This window comes from Mytilus californianus, unplaced genomic scaffold, assembly GCF_021869535.1.
Source record: "Mytilus californianus isolate M0D057914Y unplaced genomic scaffold, xbMytCali1.0.p SCAF_11, whole genome shotgun sequence".
In the NCBI taxonomy this organism is placed as follows: Eukaryota; Metazoa; Mollusca; class Bivalvia; order Mytilida; family Mytilidae; genus Mytilus; species Mytilus californianus.
This window is the reverse complement of record NW_026262593.1, coordinates 13,750,097-13,775,713: the sequence shown is the minus strand read 5'-3', so window position 1 is coordinate 13,775,713 and position 25,617 is coordinate 13,750,097. Positions and strand designations below refer to the sequence as shown.

At 32.8% G+C, this 25,617-nt stretch overlaps 1 protein-coding gene across 1 annotated transcript in view; it reads left to right on the top strand.

The window, feature by feature from the left end:
• Positions 1-22,305: 22,305 nt before the first annotated feature.
• Positions 22,306-25,617, top strand: part of LOC127720794 (uncharacterized) — a 29,040-nt gene continuing 25,728 nt past the window's right edge. The window contains exon 1 of the mRNA XM_052227546.1: positions 22,306-22,351. Within this exon, the coding sequence (XP_052083506.1) occupies positions 22,325-22,351 (27 nt within the window). The 5' untranslated portion in view covers positions 22,306-22,324. The remainder of the gene's footprint in view (positions 22,352-25,617) is intronic.

The window sequence follows — 25,617 nt, the reverse complement described above, 5'->3', positions numbered from 1 at the left end:
ACATGTCAGTCTGACAGGTTTTATTTGACCTTGACCTCATATTCATGGTTCAATGCTAAATGTTAAGTTTTTGTGTTTCACTCTGTTTTTTCTAAAACTGAAAGCAATATGTCAACTATATTTGGTGTATAGAATGATTGTAAGGTGTATATGTCTGTCTGGCAGGTATCATCTGACCTTAACCTCCTTTTTATTGTTCATTGGTCAATGTTACGTTTTCTTTGTTAAGTTTGTTTCTTAAATATATAAATATAGTTATAATAGCATTCATCAACAAATCACAGTTTTTTTTGCACTGCAGGTGAACTTTTCATGCAGAGGAATACGGGTTGGATGTTTCAAGAGACAAAACTTCCCAAAAAAGGGTGAAAAAAAACCAAATATAGTGCAATTTGCAATTTTGAATAGAAATATTAAATATTTCATATTTTTTGGAGGATAATTCCATAGTTAACCTGCTATAATTCTTATTCAATCTCAGATATTTCAATGGCTTTAATACCCTATTTAACAGAAAAAAGACATTAGTAAAGTCATGAGCACTGGCATAACCTTTATGTAGTTTTGCACTTGATAGCATCAATTTTAGATTTTAAAGTAGCAAATTTTTTTTTTTTGACTTTGCTGACACATCACCAGAAAATCAATTTGGCAAGTTAAATACATGATTGATATCAGCAAGTATAAATATACAACATAGTGATCTTTTCAATTGTTCCTCTTAAAAATGATGCAATTTCTTCCATTAATGAAGAAGAGGCCTAATATCTTATAATTTGATCAGTGTAGCCAAGAGTGTTGGATTGAACTTTTTGTTTAGTTTTGTTTACTACCAGTATATAGCAATTCAGAATTTGTTTTTTAAAAGTATGACATTGTATGTCACCATAATTGTTTGATTATTTAATTATTTTTGTTTATTAGTGATGGACAATAAATATACATTACAAATCGGTATTATTTATCTTTATATACACGCATGTGTTATACACCTGAAAAAGTGTACAAAACAACACAAATATTAAATAAAAAGGAAACAATTAATGTAAATACTAGTGTTGTTTTGTACACTTTTTCAAGCATATAATGATTTATTTATTGTGTACAGAATCGTTTCTTACAACGATCCAGCGCCCTTGTAAGAAAGATCGTTGACATAAACTTACAACACATGTGCAGTATCTGCTTACCCCGGGATTTTGGTGGGGTTCGTGTTGCTCAGTCTTTACTTTCTATGTTGTGTTTTGTATACTGTTGTTTTGTTTGTTGGACTTTTTCTTTTTTTGCCATGGTGTTGTCAGTTTATTTTCCACTGATTAGTTTGAATGTCCCTTTGGTATCTTTCGCCTCTCTTTTACAACAAATGTGCTTTTTTTTTTATGTGTGTATGCTAAATAAATGAATATTATCTGTGTTACAATATATGAAATAAAGCCTGGCAATGGCATGACCATATTTGGTGTGTGGAATGATTGTAAGGTGTACATGTCTGTTTGACAGGTATAATCTGAACTTGGCCTCATTTTCATAGTGCATTGGTTAATGTTAATTTTTTTTTGGGTTTGTTTTTCAATTACCATTGGCAATAGGTCAACTATATTTGGTGTATGGAATAATTGTTATGTGTACATGTCTGACATTATTTATTTGACCTTGACCTCATTATCATTGATCTTGAAAAAATTTATGTGATACTTGTAGTAAAGCCTTTATCTTTAAGTCTTTCAACATAAAATCAATGGTCAGAAAAGCAGGAAAGACATTTCAGCGTGCACACTCTTGTTTAGATAATGCATAGTCAATGTTTTCATTCAAACACTACAATATTCATTTAGATCAACACATATATATAGGAGGTGCACAATGCAAATTGAAATGTATGAAAAATCTAGAGAGAATCATTTCCCGCCAAATTTTCAATGGCTATTATCTCGAAAACGAGGACACAGACCCTTCAATGTTTTCTGCTCTTCTAGTTCCATTAATTACATGCAATCAATTTATTACAGTCTTTTAAAAAGCTTGTTATTTTGAAACAGAGTAGCGAACATCCTTAAAAAGCCACATGTTCATGTGCATGTACTATTAAGTTGAAAACAAAGTTCGTAGTTATCTTGAATAATCTCAGGCAACATTTATTTTTGTCAGTTGTTTCAGTTTTTGGTTAAGGTAGTTTACCACATCAATTTCAAATTTAGTACACAGGCTTATGGTGTGAATTTTTATATTTTATGCAAAATAACAGTTATGAACTGTGTTTCATGGCAATGGGATAGTTGGAAATCAGTACATTCTCAGTTTAAAGTTTTTGGTTGTGGTAATTAACCATGCAGTTGTGGTCACATCAACTTATTTAATACAAATGTTCTTTATGGTGTGAAATTATATGCTCAAATTATGGATTTGACTTTTACAGTTCACAGAACATGGAAATAGTGTGAGCAGGGCATGGTATTCAATGGACACATATTTTTGTTAAAATCTGTTTAATATATATATTTTTTAGAATGAGGGCGATCAGAGTTTCAGACATGATGGATAGACACTTGTTTATTGTTGAGGTCCTGATGTCTTTGTTTGTCTCTTTGTAGATAGGTTGCTGTTTACAGAAATTCGTGTCATTTTTTACTAATGAAAAACAATCTAGAAGTAAACGAAAGGCTGTTCATTTTCTCATTTCATCAAACAGGAGAAGTTGTCTCCCATGTGTTTGTTATTTTATAGGTTTCCTCTGTATATCATCTTTTGAGAAATCATGCATTTTTATTATTGATAAGAAAATACAGATGATAAATAATCTTAGTGCATGTGGTGCGCAAGCTAGCAAACTCGTATATCCAGGTCTAAGTTGTTAAATTCCCAGACGAGGCTGTACTGACGTAAAAACAATTATCCAAACCCTTTTTGGTAATCAAACACATACATTTAAGTTGATGACAAAAGGCATAAAAATGTTTCGTAATTCTGTAACTGCTGGATTCAAGTTTTATCATCCAATTATCCATTTTCAAATTGATTTAGCTCAATTTTCAGTATCTGGGAACTTGACCTTATACACACGAAGACTTTAAAACACAAAGGGGCCTTCCTCTCTTTAAAGGAGACCATATTTCTTACTTAGGTTTCAATTTCAGCAAAACTTATTCACAAAACCTTTTCCTGCATTAAGCATTTCTTATGTCTGGCCATACAGTTAACCATAAACCGACGGGGTCACAATACTGTAACACATTAATTTGAATCCAAGCCAACAATTTTTTTCTGTTTATTCTAACTGCTGTCTTTTTTGGCAGACAATCTGTAAATATCAAATATTAATTCTTAGTTTGAACCAGCTTATAACACATAATCTCCTTCCTGCACTCGAGCAAGATAACTGACAAAATTTGTATTCACAAAACATGGATTAAATAAGGAGTTTCTAACACACACAAAAAAAAACCTGTTTCAATTAAACATAATTTACCTAGAAGAGGTGAGGCGTGTGCAGCAGTTAACCCCTGTATTTACAAGTATATAGAAACATTTAACATTAACAAGTTTAAATTGAAAACAACGTTCAAAACTATGATTGCGTTGGATAAAAACCGCAATTTTTATACGTGTGCATGCAAAACAAAGAGGTAGGGCCAATTTCCCCTGAATTTATTTCACAGAAGGGCCAATTTCAAAAATTGCTGAAAGAATAAAATTTACGATAAAAACATGAAATAAAAATGTTTTTTGGTCAATATCTCGATTTTTATGTATTATGTTATGACTGGAAAATAGTTAATTTAACTTCCAAAAAAGGATGAAAGTCAAATATGCGGAATTTTCCGTGTTTTTAGATTGGAAAAACAGGGAATCCCCCTAGAAGGACACTTCAAACCAAAACAAAGTTATGTTTTTTGTTGTCGTTGTAATTTATACAACTTTCCCCCTCAAAAATGAAATTGGTTTAGTGTGTCCTTAATACCTAAAAAACAACTTTTTTAATAAAAAGTGGAACATCACTAAATTTTACCTATATAAGTACTTAATATCGACTTTGTTTTCAAGAGTCGCTGTGGCTTGATTATATAGCAATTTAGCCCAAATGTTGTGTGTGTTATACACATAACGAAAAAAGGCCATAGCAGAAAAATTTCAAAACAACAATTTTTTCTTCTTCTAAATCTTGAACAAGAACGTTTTAGAAAATGGTATGATATGTAACAAATGCAGACAGCAATTGTATCGCCAATCCACCAACTGTGTAGATACTAGTACTGGCATTGTTACATTGTCCCTACACCGGAACCTTAGTCATCAGAAAATGAAACAACACCACAGAAAAAAATCAATTACACTACCAATCGTGACTGTAGGTAAAACATCAAGAAAGTGTTGAATCTGTATCACAACATAGGGTCGATCCATTTGGTACAATGCCATGCAGAAAAGACCAGATTGCATTGTTACGCAAGCCGTTCTAGTACCAACTGGTGTAAAGATATAGATACATCCAGATTGAGGAAAACAACACCCCAGTTAAATGCGTGCGATATGTTTTGGCTTCTTGGCATTAAAACAGAGACCGATCTTGAATCAGATTAGCTGATTTATATCAGATAATGAGATTATTAAATGTTTCTTGTATTTATATTTAACCCCCTTTTTAGGCGCCACTAATGGGAATTCAGTTTTTCGGTCTGTGCGTCCGTTCGTTCGTTTGTCTGTCCGTCCGTCCCTTTGTTCGTCCGTCTGTTCGTTCGTCTGTCTATCCCGTTTCAGGTCAAAGTTTTTGGTCAAAGTAGTTTTTGATGAAGTGGAAGTCCAACCAACTTGAGACTTAGTACACATGATCCCTATGATATGATCTTTCTCATTTTAATGCTAAATGACAGTTTTTATCCCAATTTCATGGTTCACTGAACATAGAAAATGATAGTACGAGTGGGGCATCCGTGTAGTATGGACACATTCTTGTTTAATATTTTGTTAGTTTTTAGTTAAACAAAGCTGTGAAATAAATGTACGCTACAAACCACCTACCAACATTAACACGCTAACTGAAGCACCATGTTTTTTTTAATACAAAACTAAATTTGAATATCTATTAGTTGATAATTCATATTTTAATGCTCCTCAGGGGCATTTACAAACAAAATCAATATTGGTTTTGATAAACAAAAAAAAAATCAATAGTCTTGACCTTGATTATTGTAGGAATACCTGTTCGAGGTATGAAAATAGATGATGTGACGTGTTTTCATATACTATAATTAGTATCTATCGGATTTTTTAAAAACATGATTTACCTAGCTAATCAAATGAAAAAAACTCACGGGAAAATGGCCCTACCTCTTTCTTGGTAGAGTGGTCTAAATACAGCACAAACAACATTTCCGAAAAGACCAAAAAAAGTGAAAAAGTATATTTTAACAAAACGCATTTGACTGGCAGGTCGAACAACGAATGTTCTTAAACCCTGCTTAATGCCATGGCGATTGCCAATTAAACGGATCACCAGATGTAAAAATGGATTTTAATTATTAATCTAATACCAAACAGAAAACAATAAACTTGCGGAAAAAATGGTATGTATATACCGCAAACATGAGGTGCAAAAATTTGTACACCATATCCGGATTTCGACAATTAATGTTTCTTCAGTGATGTTAGGAATCGAAACGGTATTTGGAAGGCCATATAATTTACCTCAATTTGGGATTGACTCTTGAAAAATTTAACATTTAAGGAATGACTGTAATATTTTTTCTGTCTATGAAGAAATAACATCAAAAATGTGGTGCACACTGAATTTTAAAGTGTGTACCACATTTTTCATGTTATTTCGAATAGACAGAAAAAATATTACAGTCATTTCTAATAATTTTATTCTAAATTCCATTTTAAACCTGAGTAAACCATGAAACAACGTTGATGACGTCACGGTAACATGACAAAATTATGTCTATGAGCTGATAAACAAAACAACGCCAGCCAATCAGAAGACGCGTTACATCCAAAATTAAATTATATATATGATATTTAAGGCATGAAGATGGCACAATTCCATCTTCATGCCTTATATATCATGTACTGTATTACGACGCTAGATTAAAACTGACGAGGAAAGGTAACACCCGGCCACCGAAAGCTTTATTTTGAAGCCTAGGTGGTCGTGTGGTCTAGCGCGTCGGATGCAGTGCAGGCGATTTGGTGTCACGATATCTCAGTAACACGAGTTCGAATCCCGGCGAGGGAAGAACAAAAACATAAGCGAAAGCACATTTACAGATCTAACATTGTTGGGCTGATGTTTAGACGAGTTGTATATACAGAATGTACACAGCCATGTATCACCATCACTGCTGGTAATCCGATGGATAAATCTGTTGTAGAGTTGTCGCTGGTTCAGACGTACTTATAAATATAATTATTTCTGTGACTGTATCTTGCACTAATTTGTAGAATCCTTTACAATAGATATTTTCAGCTGATCTGTAACAATTTCATCTTCATGCCTTATATATCATGTACTTTATTACGACGCTAGATTAAAACTGACGAGGAAAGGTAAAACCCGGCAACCAAAAGCTTTATTTTGAAGCCTAGGCGGTCGTGTGGTCTAGCGCGTCGGATACAGTGCAGGCGATTTGGTGTCACGATATCTCAGTAGCATGAGTTCGAATCCCGGCGAGGGAAGAACAAAAAAAATTGCGAAAGCAAATTTAAAGATCTAACATCGTTGGGCTGATTTTTAGACGAGTTGTATATACAGAATGTACACAGCCATGTATCACCATCACTGCTGGTGATCCGATGGATAAATTTGTTGTAGAGTTGTCACTGGTTCAGACGTACTTATAAATATAATTATTTCTGTGACTGTATCTTGCATTTATTTGTAGGATCCTGTACAATAGATATTTTCAGCTGATCTGTAACAATTCCATTTTCATGCCTTATATTTATATATCTACTGTATTACGACGCTAGATTAAAACTGACGAGGAAAGGTAACACCCGGCCACCGAAAGCTTTATTTTGAAGCCTAGGTGGTCGTGTGGTCTAGCGCGTCGGATACAGTGCAGGCGATTTGGTGTCACGATATCTCAGTAGCATGAGTTCGAATCCCGGCGAGGGAAGAACAAAAAAAATTGCGAAAGCAAATTTACAGATCTAACATTGTTGGGCTGATGTTTAAACGAGTTGTATATACAAAATGTACACAGCCATGTATCACCATCACTGCTGGTGATCCGATGGATAAATCTGTTGTAGAGTTGTCATTGGTTCAGACGTACTTATAAATATAATTATTTCTGTGACTATATCTTGCACTAATTTGTAGGATCCTTTACAATAGATATTTTCAGCTGATCTGTAACAATTCCATCTTCATGCCTTATATATCATGTACTTTATTACGACGCTAGAATAAAACTGACGCGGAGGAAAGGTAACACCCGGCCACTGAAAGCTTTATTTTGAAGCCTAGGTGGTCGTGTGGTCTAGCGCGTCGGATACAGTGCAGGCGATTTGGTGTCACGATATCTCAGTAGCATGAGTTCGAATCCTGGCCAGGGAAGAACAAAAAAATTTGCGAAAGCAAATTTACAGATCTAACATTGTTGGGCTGATGTTTAGACGAGTTGAATATATATACATTATAATTGTAACTTTTTAGTAGAAATTACCGGTACAGGCGAAAAGAATGGATGTGTACCGGTAATTTCTACTAAAAAGTTACAATTATAATGCAATAATTTAATTTTGGATGTAACGAGTCTTCTGATTGGCTGACGTTGTTTTGTTTATCAGCTCAGACATAATTTTGTCATGTGACCGTGACGTCATCAACGTTTTTTTCATGGTTTACTCCGGTTTAAAATGGAATTTAGAATTAAATTATAAGAAATGACTGTAATATTTTTTCTGTCTATTCGAAATAACATAAAAAATGTGGTACACACTTTAAAATAACCCGCTACGCGGGTTATTCAGTGTGGACCACATTTTTGATGTTATTTCTTCATCATGTAGACAGAAAAAATATTACTGTAATTCCTTAACTCAAAAAGAGGGTTACAGGTATAAGTGAATGTAACAAAAACAATTCTTAATCTAAGTACCTACTAAGATGGGGGATAACTCATGACAATTTGTATCATAGGTTTGCATTTCATATATACTCTAATTCATAATTTTTAACATTGAAATCACTGACCTAAAGAGATAAGATCTAATATATAACAGTTTGTACATTTATTTAAAAATTGAGTTATATCCATGCTCATGCAACTATTTCCCAAATATCAATGATGTATAATAAGTATTTATTCTAAAAAGGGCCTGATCAGAAACCTAAAATACGGTGTTGACAAACTGTTCTGACGTGATGGACACAATAAGAAAGGTAAATATGTCCGATATACTAATTAGACTATTTACCGGATTTGTAAAAACTAAAACAACACGACGGGTGCCACATGTGGAGCAGGATCTGCTTACCCTTCCGGAGCACCTGTCATCATCCCCAGTTTTTGGTGGGGTTCGTGTTGCTTAGTGTTTAATTTTCTATGTTGTGTCATCTGTACTATTATTTATGTGTTTGTCTTTTTATTTTTGGCCATGGCGTTGTCAGTTTGTTTTCGATCTGTGAGTTTGACTGTCCCTCTGGTATCTTTCGTTCCTCTTTTACTGGATGTGTGATGAAATGATTAAAGCTGTAAATTTTCTCCTTGACAGCATTTATGTACTTTTCGGCAATAAAGTGTATCGACAGGTTGTAGGTATTCCTATGGGTACCAATTATGCCCCTTTGATAACAGACTTTTTTCTGTACCGTCTGAATTCCATTTAATTGATACAGTTATCTTGATGATCTTTATTCGTTAAATAATCATGAATTCTCTAAATATACTGCCGAAATTTACTCAAAAAGAAATTAATTTAAATTAAACAAATATTAAATCCATAACTGTTATTTCCTAGATTAAGATATTTCAGATTAACACGAGATATTTGACACAAAAGGTTAAGACATTATTATATATTGTTAATTTTCCGTTTTTGGACGGTGATGTTCCTTTTGCACCGTCTTACAGTGTATGTATATCCCAACTGGTTCGCTATGCCCGTGTCTGCAGTGACGTTTTGGATTTTAATGGGCGTAATGTATGTATAACTGTGCTCCTGTTTTTTTCCGACTTGTTCCTTTATTCATACGAGGCTGACTTCATACAGAAACTCCTTATGAAGAAAGAAAAGAGGTTAACAGTATCCTTTAACTTCACATTCCGCTATTTAGATGATTTCCTTTCATATAGAAATTAACAATAAGGGTCGGTTGAAAACAAAACTTTACGACAAAAGAGATGATTTTAGCTTCCCAATTGTGAACTTTCCATTTCTATATAGTAACATTCCAGCAGCGCCTGCATACGGAGTTCCAATTGTTGTAACTTCAATCCCGTCTCCTTTCACCGAATGTGACCTACCGAATTAGACTTATCACCGGATTTTTAGTTACATGAGCAACACGACGGGTGCCACATGTGGAGCAGGATCTGCTAACCCTTCCGGAGATCATCCTCAGTTTTAAGTGGGGTTCGTGTTGCTCAGTTTTTGGTTTTCTATGTTGTGTTTTGTATACTATTGTTTGTCTTTTTGTCTGTTTGTCTTTTTCTTTTACAGCCATGGCGTTGTCATTTTATTTTCGACTTATGAGTTTGAATGTCCCTTTGGTATCCTTCGTCCCTTTTTACAGGTAAATTATTAAGTCAGGGATTTCGTTACCACAAATTACTTAAAACCTTTACTAAATTCTTCCAGAGATACAAAGATTTGGTTTGGAAGTTTGGCTGTACCTACAAAAACTTATTCCAAACGGAATAGCACATCCGTGTTTTTACGGTGATGTTGATTACCGAGCCCGTAAAATTAGATACGAACAGGGTAAACTAATCAATCAAACATATTCTAAAACGTTACCAATTCAACACTGTAATTAGACCTTTGACTATTGCTTTTATTTGCAAAAATATTGCTTTTGTTATCAGTCAATTAAAACCAAAATTTGCTCCTATTATTTTCATTTCTTATCTTAAAATGTTGTATTCAACTCTTTAAATAGAAGGAGACACGTGGTACTATATTCATGAGGAAGATTACTCGGGAAAAGTAGATCTAAGTTGAATTAAGCTATGCTTTTAAGTTCCCTTGTGGTCATATAACTCCTCACATATTTCAGAATATCTACATCCTTGGCTTACAAATGTTCGGGTTTAAGCGTTTCCTGATGAAGGTAAACCCAGAAAGCACTTCGGACACCCAATATTTACAAAGTGTTCTTTTTATTACCTGTAAATCAAAAATTGTAAATAAACACAGCATTACATACATGCCCATATAAAGTGAATTCCAATTTTTTCTAATACCTTGTGTTTTTGCAGGTTCAAACTTCAGACCGGGTCAATTATTTTCTCCAAACCTGGGAGACTCATTGACTATCCTCCAAGACTAAAATTGGTCAGATTATTCTGAAGGTCCGCCTTTCGCTAGCAGGTTGATAGCTGTCCAAATATGTGTACGTAATTCTATCCAGATGATTCATGAGAATATTACATTGCCATTGTCCATTATTTCGACAAGTAAGTCCTATCTAAATGCTTTTTGTCGTCTATTTTTAACTGTCAGTCTCCGGGTTAATTGGAAAGTTTCTGGACTAATAGATAAATATTCACAAATGATACAGGATGGATGGTCTTGAGTTATAGATTATAGGTGCTCACGTTGTGTATCATTTAATTTGCTCAACATGGAACTGAAAGGAAAGCCAAACATTAAAAAAATGAAAACAATTTGGACCTGTACCTGTAGATTGATTTTTTCCAACAATTATTGTTTTACATAAATTTAATGTTTTTGGTAGAAAATATCAGAGAATATGAAGTCACACTGTCGTAATCGTTACATTTGTCTGGTAAAGAGAGAAAAATGAAGTATGAGTCAATGAGACAGCAAACAAACAACATAAACAAGGCAACATGGTCCTAAACATTATAAAGTTGTCTATACCACACGTGGAGGTCTTAATCAGAATGAGTTAATCAACGAGCTTGGGAGATCTGAGGGAAAAGACGGCCATTGTTTCTATATTTTTGGGTATCAATATTTAGAGAGAGAAAAATGCAAGAACAGTTAAGTTAGCCACTCTGAAATATTTTGAAGATGTAAGAGGTGAAAGAGATCAGATTATTAAAAATCTTTGTGAAGGCAACTTTATTTATACTAACAAACAACTAACATAATAAAATGCAACTGAAATGACAACAAGAGTGCACATGCAGAAATGTCTCGCTTGCTTTACTTGATTAAATTAAATTTCATACCATACACCAAATAAAGTTGGTCTATTGCATATACTCAGTTACTGTAACCCAAAGGGCCAGAGAATCAGACCTGATTGTCAAATTCAACATTGACTAAATAAATGAACCATCAAAATGAGGTCAAGGTCTGATGAACCTTACCACACAGACATGTACATCTTACCATCATTCCTTTTAACAAATATAGTTGACCAATAGCTTACAGTATTCGATTAATGGACAAAACCATGAAAACTTGTCAAACAGACATGTCTAACTAACAATCATTCCATGATATATACCAAATATAGTGGCCCTATGTCTTATAGTATCATAGATAGAGCCCAAACAGGAAAAACTTCAAACATTGTCCAATGAATCCAAAACAAAGGTCAAGGTCCAATGAAACCAGTCAGACGTCATACACCTTACATTCATTCCATACACCAAATACAGCTTATCTTTTGTTTATATTTTCTTAGAATTGACAAAAGAAAATGAGGTCAACTTCAGATGAAACCTACCAGTCGAACATGTACAATGTACACCTTTAAGTCATTCAATACACCAAATATAGTTGACATATTGCTTATAGTATCTGAGATACGGACTTGACCACGAAAACTTAACATTGATCACTGATCCATGAAATGAGGTTGAGGTCGGGTAAAATATGTCTGACGGATATATGTAGACATTTCAAGCATCCTGTATACCAAATACCTATAACTCATAATAAGGGAGTATTTCACGGCGAAAAAAAAACAACTTAAGCAAGCATTTTGAGAGTATTGTATAGCAATACATAGTCCCCTACCAGTTAAAAATTCATTGCCCTAGAACAACTAACTTGATCTATAACTTGTCCTAGTGTTAACATGGTAAAACTATATAATGAATATCAAATGAAAATCTTCAAGCATGACGAAAAATAGTGTGGAAAACTGATTAAATGCGTGAATTTTCTAAGACCGAGGCCCATAACGCTGCAAAAAATCATCCGAACCGAACAAAATTCAAATTTAATCTGTAACTGGTAATGATCAAACTATATACCAAATATCAAATCAATATCTTCAAGCAAGAAGGAAAAAAGTGTGGAAAACTGATTTGCCGGACTGAAGGATAGACAGACAGACGGATGGAGTGCAAACCTGAACTTCGTCGATAGGGGACTAAAAGTATTCAAGCAGTTGCTTAACCATGGAAATGGCAATAGACATATGACAGACAGGAAATATAAAAAATATAAGGCATTTGCATACAAGGTATTAAGTATCAAGGTCTACTACATGTACCTTCTGAAATATCAGTGATCTATCACAAGTTGTTCCTATTAGACTAACTTAAGCAGAAAACTTAACAATTGTTGACGTCTTGAGCCGGAGTCATCGCACCGTCGTCTTCGCCGAAAAAGCAATCCCTATGTCTCGCTTTCCGCGACTTTCGTCACAGGCGAGACAAAATTGGAATTTTTTCTTATTTTTTTCAAGTCCCACCTTGAAGGAAAATAAACTCAAGACCCCTTTCCAAATATTTCAACACCACTCCGGGCTCTCTACAAATTTGCTGCATGTTTCTTTATTGACCCTGTTATGGATTTAAGGTTATATACTTATACTAGCTTATTGGCCCCGAGACTTGAAGGGTTGCAGGCCAATACATGAATCTATACAAGGGCCGATACAGAAACAGTCAAGTCCAGGTACTTAATCTATGCTAATGCAATTCTATTTATCTAGCAAACAAATTACTTGGGAAGACATTATGTTTTTTTGTCGACGGAATGATAATGAATTGAAAATTCTACTAAGAAAGTTTGTGGAATGTTTCCGCAAATCGTAACAAAACAGATAATAATTAAATATTCTTGTCATTAAATTTGAAAAATGTGTCCAGGTTATGATACGTCCAACATAATTTGGAAGCGAAAATTTTCCACCGAAGTGAAAATCCTGTATTGCTTTTGGGTCATTTTCCTGTTTCAGACTGGGCCGAAAAGCAATATTTACTCATGATTTATGTCAACAGGACAACGTTATCAGTATAACACATGCTGATTTATCCGTATTAGGACTGAATTGCTCATATCATTTAATAAATATAAATATAACACAAGGAACGAAGTTGCATACATATAAATATTCAATGAGGTACGAAATGGTAATGGTACTAAATGACTATAATCCATTACATCATGACAAGAAAACAACGCCACCTATGTCACAATAACAGTTCGTTAGATTTTTTGCCTTGCTTAAGTACCACACGATGATAGTTCTCCGTTTCCTGAAGAAACTTCATTTATAATTTTGTTTAATAAACAAATACCGATTTTATAATCGTACACGATTTCTGCGAATGATATTAATACTAGTGAGTACAGTATATCCCTGCTTCTATGAATTGTGGAATTCACTAGGTTGGATATATTTGGAATATTTCGTAATACTGATTTTTCCGGGTAGTTAAAAAAACGTAAATAGTGAAAGGGAGAGCTCGAGATAGGATAATTTCACGAGAAACAGAAGGGAAATGTGTACCACAATGTGAAACACAAAATGGTTGACATGAGAGGCCTGGAAAGTAGAACGTCTGGTCAACCCTATATGGAATTGACGGCATTAAGCTGTCTTTTCCCCAAAACAGGGATGTGAATCTTAACAAAATATGTACCAAATTACAAAAATATATTTCAGTTTTAAATTTACATCAAAACTTTTGCCGATGAGCTTTTTTTCTGCTTTTGTTGTAAGAGGAAAATTAAAGTATCCAGTTGTCAACACGTCTGTGTTATTATCATTCATCTGGTCATTATTATAAATTAACTGACTACAAAACTATAAATTTTTCCACAGAAATAAAATACCATAGCTGTATTTGGAAAAAATCTTTCGAAATTTTGGATCCTCAATGCTCTTCAACTTCTTACTTGTTTGGCCTTTTTTATTATTTTGTTCTTCTTGAGTTACAATCTGTGACATAGGAGGTTACTTGAAATTTTAGATAAACTTATCACAGATACCAGGATCAAAATTGTGTACGCCAGACACGCGTGTCGTCTACAAACGACTAATCAGTGACGTTCAAATTTAGAATAGAGACACATTTGAATTAAGCTATAATTCAATATTGGAAAATGCTATCATATGGCCTTTATCTCAATATTTGAATTAGAGGCAAAGAATATCCTTTAATTTATGAAATATATTCTTGGTGTAAATTTATGAAATATATTCTTGGTGTAAACAGAAAGTCCAGTAACATAGCTGTGATGCCAGAGCTTGGTAGATTTCCTATTTATTTTACTATAATTTTATCAATGTTAAAATATTGTCATAGACTGGAAGGTTTGAAAGAAGGATTATTATTTGATGCATTCATATGTTGTAAACAATTACATATTTCTAATGTAAATACATGGTACTCTAGTATAGATTATATTCAGAGAGAGATTGATTTACCAAATTTTGACCAATCAATTGGCTCTTTATGTCAGTATGTTAAAAATAAACTATGTGAAAGTTATTTAACATTTTGGAATAGACTGAATTATCAAACAATAAACTCTGAAAAAGGGAAGCTTGGTACTTATTTTTCTATAAAAAATTGTTTTAAAAAAGAAAAATATTTAGAACTACAGGATTTTAAAAAAAGACAGTCAATTAGTAAATTAAGAATAAGTGCTCACTCTTTAAAAATTGAGACAGACAGATATTCAAAAAAATATATAGAAAGATCTGAGCGTCTTTGTTCAAATTGCTCATTTGGTAAAGTTGAAGATGAGCTTCATTTTTTGTTAGAATGTCCTCTTTATGATACTCAAAGGGAAGACTTTTTTCAATACATATCTGACAATTGTTATAATTTTAAAAATTAAAAATAAATCTTCTAAATTTTTATGGCTCTTGACTCAAGAAAATGTAACTCTTATGGAAAAACTGGGCTGTTATATTTGTGACTGTTTTGAATTAAGGAGATCAGGTATGCATATTGACACTAAGTCAAGTAAATGATTTGAGAATGAATGCATATAATGTAATTTTATTCTTTTATTCACAATATATGTGGTTTTTGGCTCTGATTCTGACCAATGCTAATATACTAAATATATATTTTCAAGTGACTATTATTGTTGTTGTTACCAATTATGTAAATCAATTGTATCTGATTTTATGCCCTTTATGGGCCCTGTAATTTGGGAAATAAAAATATATATATATATTCTATCCTTTTAAATTTCTTTTTTGCTAATTTTAACCATTTTTCTTTTATTGGAATTCTAGAAATAAATATCCTTTTCAAAAGTTTAAAACATGAATGGAGAACAGGGAGCTTATTAGGTTAGATATTTATTTGTTTGTACGTTTCACAAAGAGTTTCACAGGTAAAGGATTTCTGACTTTATACCTCAACTGGTGTGATCATGTCAATATGGCATCTTGTTTTAATACATACAAAAAACTATCAATTGATGTAATTTTTTAACCATGAAAATAATCATAATTATTCTACAGAAATAAACATCGCCATGGATTTTTGAATATTTTGTCTTGAAAATCAGACTTGTTCCTTCCTTCTTATTAGGTGATGTTGAATTAAGATTTAGTAGACTTCTAATCATTGACCACACATTTACAGTTTAATTATTATTTTCTTGACCAGCTCATCGCTCCCCTAACCTAAAACCTAGAAAATAAGTTTTTACTTTTATTACTAGCCTTTTGCTTACGATCAAGTTGACCGGTAATTAGTGGAACAGCTAACAAGACCATTATAGACCACTGTTGACCTTGATCTGAGACATTTAACCAATATATGATTGATTACTTAATAATTGCCTGCTTAACATCCAGTTGCAAACATTTGTTTTACATATTCAGGACGATAAACTTCAAGGATAGAAGACAGGAATGAAGGGCGAGAAATAAGAACTGTCAATCAAAATCTAGTCTGTTGTTAAGATACAGAAATTTTACTTCGCAAAGAGTTCTTAATGTGCAGAGGGAGCCTCGGTGGTCGAGTGGTTTAAGTAGTTCAACTTTTGTAATACTTGCCTGTCACTGACGTTGTGAGGTATAACCCCGCACGTGCAAGTTTTCCTGCCGAAGCTCGTCGGTTCTCACCGGGCATTTTAGTTTCCTCCACCAGTAAAAACAAGCCGTCACGAAATAGCCAAAAGTGCTGAAAGTGGCGTTATATACCATATAATCAATTAAAAAATGTGCAGAGCTTGGCACTCATTCTACACGTGGCATTGGATGTAACGTCCCAATTTTGACTTAACTTTCACATCTCGCAAAGTCAAACGGATGCCCACTTCGGCAAGGGTTCTATTGCAAACAGAAGAATACCAAGGTGACCAACTATGTATATATCCTTGTCACCCTTGGGGTTCCATCCTAAGATGTTGGTAATAAAGGAACTGTGTTTTCAAATAGACACAACATCACTCTTCAGACACAGAGTAAACAATTTCATAATGAGATGTCATTGGAACATTGGTTTCAACTTCCTCAGGCAAAGTTAACCTTAGATGGATTAGTCTTTTTTGTTTTTTTTTTGTCCTTTTTGGTTATATCGCTCTTTAACTGTCTAGGTTCTTATACATCCTTTGGTTTCATATATTCGGCTTTGAGCGTTCCTGATGAAGGTAAATCTAGAAAAAGGCCTTTCGGAAGCATGAAATTTATAACGTGTTGTTTTCATTTTTTACAGTACTGAGTCGATACCTCTGGCACTGACTACTCAGTTGATGATATCCTCGGGGACTGTTAGTCCACAGCAGAGGTATCGACCAAGTGTTGCATAAATCAAAACAACACTTTATAAATTCCCTTTGTCCAAAGAACTTTTCTGGTTTTACCTTTATCAGGAACGCCCAAAGCCGAATATTTGAAAGCCAAGGATGTATAAGAACCGAACAGTTGAAGAGCTGTATGACCAAAAAATAATAGCCACATCCATACAAGGTCAACTTTGCCTGCGGAATTTGAAAATAAGTTTCTTTATCTTTTCTTAATTTATAAACGGACAATTTAAAAAAAAAGATTTGTTATAAATCATGTCAGTAAAGAAGTGCTGACTACTGAGTTGATGATGATACCCCCGAAGTATGAAAATATCAAAAAAACATATGCACCCAAAATAATACTGAGCAAAGGGCAAAAATTATTTGTACCACAGATATAATTTCTGAATCGTTATATGTGGAGATTTAAGGTGATATAATTGTTCTGAAACTTAAAATTGAGATATTAATTCGTTATTTGAAATCTTCAGCTGAGATATTGGGCTTCTTTATCTGAAACAATTAATTGAGGTCCTAGTGTTCTGATTATTTAAACTTTGATATACCATTATTTATTTTCTTTGGAATAAATTGAGATACTATTGACAACTATTAATCTTCAATGTATGTTCTTACAAAAAATCTTTAAAAATATTTAAAAAAACAACATTTTGTTTTCCATTCGTTTGATGTGTTTGAGCTTTTAATTATTGCCATTTGTTACGAGATTCCGTTTTGAATTTTTCTTGGAGTTCGGTATTTTTGTTATTTTACTTTTTAGTAAAGCTATCTCCTTAATTTTTAACTTTTAAACAATTTCAATTTCTACATATTGTACCTTCCAAAACGTGGTTTCATAACAATCACAAGTTAAACCATACCAGATTTCTTCTTATTTGGATTATAGGTATTTTCACTATTTTGAATTCCAAAATAAACACATAAATCTTCAACTATATCCAGAAAGGTGTTATAAAGCTTCAACCACACATTCTCTCTCTCTGTCTCTCTCTCTCTCTCTCTCTCTCTCTCTCTCTCTCAACCACACAACACGCGCAAACAAATCCAGCGACTAGTACCCGATGAGTACGAGAAATAATAGAAATAAATCATCAACATTGATATGCATATGCATTGCGTTTGTAACTGTGTAACTACTCACACAAATACATTCAATTGTGTAGGAAACAATAACAATCCATTTAAACCTATGAAATAATTAACACACGTTGGGCCATTTTATTCATGTTATATGTGTTACAGGGAAGTAATTTAATGCAATTTTTAGTCATAAATGTAGCTGCTACATCACAACATACAAAAGTAACATGTTAATCACCACGTGGCCTTAGTTAAATTTGTGAGTATTACAGAATGTTACAACATTATTTTAATGGCCATTCATGTTTAAAACGAATAATGATACCTTTCTGATAGGATTAATATTTATATATGTCAAAAAATGGAATATTTTTCTCATGTCAAAACATTAGTGATCAATATTTCAATAAACTCTTGACTATTCGGTTTGATCACTATTCACAATGCATGTTAGAATAAAACGAAACCAGGCCCAGATAGGTCGTTTATTACGTCAGGACACTGTGAGGTATAACCCCGCACGTGCAAGTTTTCCTGCCGAAGCTCATCGATTCTCACCGGGCATTTTTCTTTCCTCCACCAATAAAAACTAGCCGTCACGAAATAGCCAAAAGTGCTGAAAGTGGCGTTATATACAATATAATCAATCAAAAAATGTGCAGAGCTTGGCACTCATTCTACACGTGGCATTGGATGTAACGTTCTAATTTTGACTTAATTTTCACATCTCGCAAAGTTAAACGGATGCCCAACTTTGGCAAGGGTTTTATTGCAAACAGAAGAATACCAAGGTGACCAACTATGTATATATCCTTGTCACCCTTGGGGTTCCATCCTAAGATGTTGGTAATAAAGGAACTGTGTTTTCAAATAGACACAACATCACTCTTCAGACACAGAGTAAACAATTTCATAATGAGATAAACAAGTCATTGGAACATTGGTTTCAACTTCCTCAGGCAAAGTTGACCTTAGATGGATTTGTCTTTTTTTTTTTTTGGTCCTTTTTGGTTATATCGCTCTTTAACTGTCTAGGTTCTTATACATCCTTGGGTTTCATATATTCGGCTTTGAGCGTTCCTGATGAAGGTAAATCTAGAAAAAGGCCTTTCGGAAGCATGAAATTTATAACGTGTTGTTTTCATTTTTTACAGTACTGAGTCGATACCTCTGGCACTGACTACTCAGTTGATGATACCCTCGGGGACTGTTAGTCCACAGCAGAGGTATCGACCAAGTGTTGCATAAATCAAAACAACACTTTATAAATTCCTTTCGTTCAAAGAACTTTTCTGGTTTTACCTTTATCAGGAACGCCCAAAGCCGAATATTTGAAAGCCAAGGATGTATAAGAACCGAAACAGTTGAAGAGCTATATGACCAAAAAATAATAGCCACATCCATAAAAGGTCAACTTTGCCTGAGGAATTTGAAAATAAGTTTCTTTATCTTTTCTTAATTTATAAACGGACAATTTAAAAAAAACGATTTGTTATAAATCATGTCAGTAAAGAAGTGCTGACTACTGAGTTGCTGATGATACCTCCGAAGTATAAAAATAACAAAAAAAACATATGCACCCAAAATAATACTGAGCAAAGGGCAAAAATTATTTGTACCACAGATATAATTTCTGAATCTTAATATGTGGAGATTTAAGGTGATATAATTGTTCTGAAACTTAAAATTGAGATATTAATTCGTTATTTGAAATCTTCAGCTGAGATATTGTGCTTCTTCAGCTGAGATATTGTGCTTCTTCATCTGAAACAATTAATTGAGGTCCTAGTGTTCTGATTATTTAAACTTTGATATACCATTATTCATTTTCTTTGGAATCAATTGAGATACTATTGACAACTATTAATCTTCAATGTGTGTTCTTACAAAAAATCTTTAAAAATATTTAAGAAAACAACATTTTGTTTTCCATTCGTTTGATGTGTTTGAGCTTTTAAATATTGCCATTTGTTACGAGATTCCGTTTTGAATTTTTCTTGGAGTTCGGTATTTTTGTTATTTTACTTTTAAGAAAAGCTATCTCCTTAATTTTTAACTTTTAAACAATTTCAATTTCTACATATTGTACATTCCAAAACGTAGTTTCATAACAATCACAAGTTAAACCATACCAGATTTCTTCTTATTTGGATTATAGGTATTTTCACTATTTTGAATTCCAAAATAAACACATAAATCTTCAACTATATCCAGAAAGGTGTTATAAAGCTTCAACCACACATTCTCTCTCTCTCTCTCTCTCTCTCTCTCTCTCTCTCTCTCTCTCTCTCTCTCTCTCTCAACCACACAACACGCGCACACAAATCCAACGACTAGTACAATGTGTACGAGAAATAATAGAAATAAATGATCAACATTTGAAATGCATATGTATTGCGTTTGTAACTGTGTAACTACTCACACAAATACATTCAATTCTGTGGGAAACAATAACAATCCATTTAAACCTATGAAATAATTAACACACGTTGGGCCATTTTATACATGTTATATGTGTTACAGGGAAGTAATTTAATGCAATTTTTAGTCATAAATGTAGCTGCTACATCACAACATACAAAAGTAACATGTTAATCACCACGTGGCCTTAGTTAATTTTGTGAGTATTACAGAATGTTACAACATTATTTTAATGGCCATTCATGTTTAAAACGAATAATGATACCTTTGTGATAGGATTAATATTTATATATGTCAAAAAATGGAATATTTTTCTCATGTCAAAACATTAGTGATCAATATTTCAATAAACTCTTGACTATTCGGTTTGATCACTATTCACAATGCATGTTAGAAAAAACGAAACCAGGCCCAGATAGGTCGTTTATTAGCATTTGCCAGCTGATCTGTATAACAATAAATACCATGGCATTTTTATGTAACATGTAGTCAACGTGAACGCTGATTTTAATTTCCCTCCTTATTTCCTGTGTATAATTCCAATTCCTCTTTAGAAAAAACATTAGACGTTGATTTCTTGTTTCTTCCTCTTTACCATGTTTACACACCAATATATCTTGTTTCGTTATTACTAGAATTTCAATGTACATGTATTTAAGGTTTGGAAAAATGAAAATTCAAATACAGCAATCTTTCCTCTGAATTTTCCATTTGGGTTGTTCCATAATTTTTTGAGTAATTTGCTTGTCTGTGTTTGATAATTGACATTCTGGATAATTTTATCCGAAATATATTCGCAGATTTTCAATGGTGTCTTGTTTCAAGAATATATTTTCTTTTGAATAGTAAAGTTTCTTAAGTCACACACTTTCAGTTTCTGGGAAGAAACATATCTACACAACACATTTGTGATTATTTGTCGATTCCGAGCGGGTATTACTTCATATGCTGTAAAATTTACGAATGACTAACAATGTTAATATCATTTGACCATATTTTTTACTTAGCCTATGTTAGGCGCAAATAAGCTGGATTGAGCCGATAGTTCGTCATGATATAGCTTCACCAAGAGAAACACATTTCATTATTTGAAAAATATCTTAAATGTTACATCATCTTTTATTCGTTTTTACAGTTCTGCACATTGACTACAAATCATTACGAAAAAATGGATATTCATTTTAATATACTTGGTCGGTAAGTCTTTATTTTTGAGATACATGAATATTTAATGCAAACCGATGTAAACAAGCTCTAAATATTGGAACAGTCTTGTCGTTGAAAGTATCATTGCAAAAAATCTAAATAAGTATAGACATCAGGAAATAATCCTAGGAATGATGCATTCGAACAACTGTGAGCATTCCTATAAATTTTAATTTTATATTTTCAAAAATCTAACTGTATCATGGATCAGATTAAATGAAACTGTTTAGATAAAACACTAAAATATGGGTAAAATATTGATACAGTAAGAAAACACATACATGCATTGCTTTCTTTTGATATAAGTGTGCAGCTTTGCTATGTATTTTCATAGACTTTTTGATAAACACGCATTCATATATGATAGGGTTGAATCGTCAGTTTTGTTATCGGCTGTTAAAATATCCGCCTTTATTATCATGCAATTTGTAATTTCAGGTGGACAATATGAAAGACTTTTGTGATGTTGCATAAAGTGTTATTTTTCTGTGTAAGTCATTGTTATTTAACTCTATAGTGAAGTGTTTTTCATTAAATGAATTTCATAAAGGAGAAACAACTGATAACTGTTGGTAAAAAAGATACCGTAACCCAACCATGAATAAGAAGCATACATACATGTAGATGATTTAAATTTTACAAAATTTAAAACAACATCGGTTGTGATCATCCGTTTCTCAGATACATTAAGCGATATGCGATAGATAATAATAATAATAATAATAATAATAAATTCTTTATTTAAAGAGGGTAAACTCAGTTAGTTACAATAAACTAATCTTCCCTGAGGCCCTCACATACAAATTACAATACAATCAAAAACAGATATTTACACATAGTTAATTTACAGTCAATTAGTTCAATGTAATATTAATAACATGATAAGATATAAGGCTGTTCAAGATGCACATGTAGTCAAAAAATCAAATAAAAATAAAAATAAAAGAATATACAAATACATTGTAGAAAACATAATCTTATCAGGACTGTGTTAAGTACTTCTTGATACTTTGTTTAAAAGTATAATATACAGCTAGTTTATACTAGCTGTATATTATACTTATGACTATATTAGGTGAAAAGAATCGTTTTGTGTGAAGATTTCTGTCAAACAGGGCGCATCTGACCATGACTTCCTTTTTTATGGTACATTAGTCAATGCTATGTTACCTAATTAGATCCGTACCAAAGATATTATAAGCAATAGGTCAACTAAACTAGCTGTATCTACTAACTGTAAGGTGCAACTGTCCATCTATTAAGGTTCAACTAACCTTCCCCTCATCTGTTGGTTTGTCTGTTATTTTTTTTTACCATGAGTAATAGTATGCTCACTTTATTTTGTTAATAGAATTCGATTGTTGGAAAGATGTACATGTAGACTAAGCCGGCTAATGATAAGATGAAGTTAACCTTATTTTCAGGCTGCATTGGTCAAGTTAAGCATTAATTCTAAGTCCTTAATTTTACCATATATATAAATTTGTGTTATTTGGTTTTAGGTTGATTAATAATTGATTCACAGACAAATATTTTGGTTTTCCACTTATTTTATCATTTTTACGGGAATTTCTAGAAAAAGGCGTTGTGTATTAAAAACACGCCACTAAGGATGCCTTGTTCGCTAGTCTTGTTTTTCACTAATTGTCAGATATTCGGAATCGTCTTGTTTTTTCAATATAGTGCAGTCAAAAACTTTGCCCGCTAACCACTTGTTTTTCTTTTCAACCATTTTTGAAATCTCATAAAATCCTTGCCATTTTTTCATACTTTTTGAAACAAAAAAGATCCCGGTAGTAAATGTATTTAAATTCTCGAATGAAGATAAATCGTTCTAAAACACCTGCCAGTTGTATCCCCCATTTTTTTTTTTAGCAAAAAAGGAAAATATATGTTTTAGCATATACATTAAATATTGTCAACAAACTCCTTAGTTGGTCCGAGTACACAGTTATCGTCCTTTGATTTTCGTTGTCCACGAATAAAGTCCCTAGTGTGGACAGTGTGTTGCTTGCCAATTTTTTTAGTACCCCTTCCAAATGTATTCCTTCATGTTTTATGCCTCAAATAGCAAGTAGGGGGATGAAATTACACTGTAAAAAAATTTGGGTCATGAATTGTAAAGTTAAGTAGTGATTTGGTCCAGCTGAAAAAGGTTAAAAATTAGCACTTCGGAAGCTGTCAAAAGATTTCAAGACCCCCTTAACATAGAATTGTCCATATTTTGAGTTAGAGCCGATGAAGTTTTCTATAATTTTGATATGATTTGTCCCAAAAGTAGTACAACACACTGTAAAAATATTATTGAGAAAGCGCAGGTGGGATTTTTTTTATTTTCATTTATTGTCTAAAAGAAATGCACTACGAAATAACTGTGTACTCGGACCTAAGAGGCGAAATCAGTAAATATAGAATCTGTACTTTGGCAACTTCCCTGAATGATTTAATGGTGTCAATTTGTCAAATAGCATGAAACTAAAGGATTTAAACTTTTACTTGATGGAAATTCTGCAAAAATTATCCATTTTGGCATTATATGGTCAAAATAATCATTTCAAAGCTTTTTCAATTTTGATGCATAAGTGGCATTCTGACTTTCTATGTGACAGGTTTTCCTGTGTCAATATTTGTGTTTCTATGCTTTAACCCAGTTGTATTACTCATTTGTGAACTCTGAATCTATAGAAAATAAGATTATCTCAGACAATATGTGCAAAATGTGTTGTATAAATGACCCTCGTGTAACGGCCTGTTTGGATCAAGTTAAATGTGAGGACCTAGGTACATAAAAGTTGAAGTCCATAATAAAGATTTCACTTAATTTGTATTAAAAGCACTTCACAATGTCTTTTGTACCTGTTTCATTTCACATAGTATCTTTCTTTTCTTATGTTAAATAGCAAGTGGTTCAAATATAAGCCTGCTGAGGCTAAAATTGCATGCAAGTTTTTCACTAAAAAGTGAAAAATCTTTGTATCAGACCATACTGTCTGCAAAAAAAGTTGAATGCAAGAGTCCTTTTATGCTCAGATTTATTGTATCATGTAACCTGAGTATAGAAATTATAAAAAAGACACAAATTTTTATTTCCTATAGCTTCAGTATGCATTTTTAAATGTAAATATGTGCTACGGCCTAAATTGACCCTAAATTATTTTCAGTCTTACTTGGCTTAAGACCCTTTTATACTAATACGGTATGCTATTTGTAATTTTTCTTTCCATTTAAAGTACATTTAATACATATGTAAGGATTATTTATAACCAAAAAACTCCACAAATTTAAAATTGCTGGAAAATAATACATCTTCATGTAAGGCCCCCCTTCATTGGAAAACCTCCATTTTTTGGCACAGGCTCATATAAATTTGACTTTTAAATAATTGTGATAAGTCTGATAAATCAAATGAGTATTCTATTGCTTTAAATAGATAATATGTCATATATTAAGGCCTTTAAAATGTAATTTTTTGCAATATTTTGATTTTTAAAGCCCCAAATGTTGATAGTTGAAATTTTTCAATTTAAACGTCAAAATTTAACACGCGAAGTTGAATATAGAATTTATCATATTGTCTATAATATATATCCTATTGCCATGAAACTTTGTCAGCAGTCTCATAATTTATTAAGCTTTAGTCATACCAAGTTTTATTAAGATTGGTCAAATTTTTCTATCCTATTAGGTCCGAGTACACAGTTATCGTCCTTTGATTTTCGTTGTCCACGAATAAAGTCCCTAGTGTGGACAGTGTGT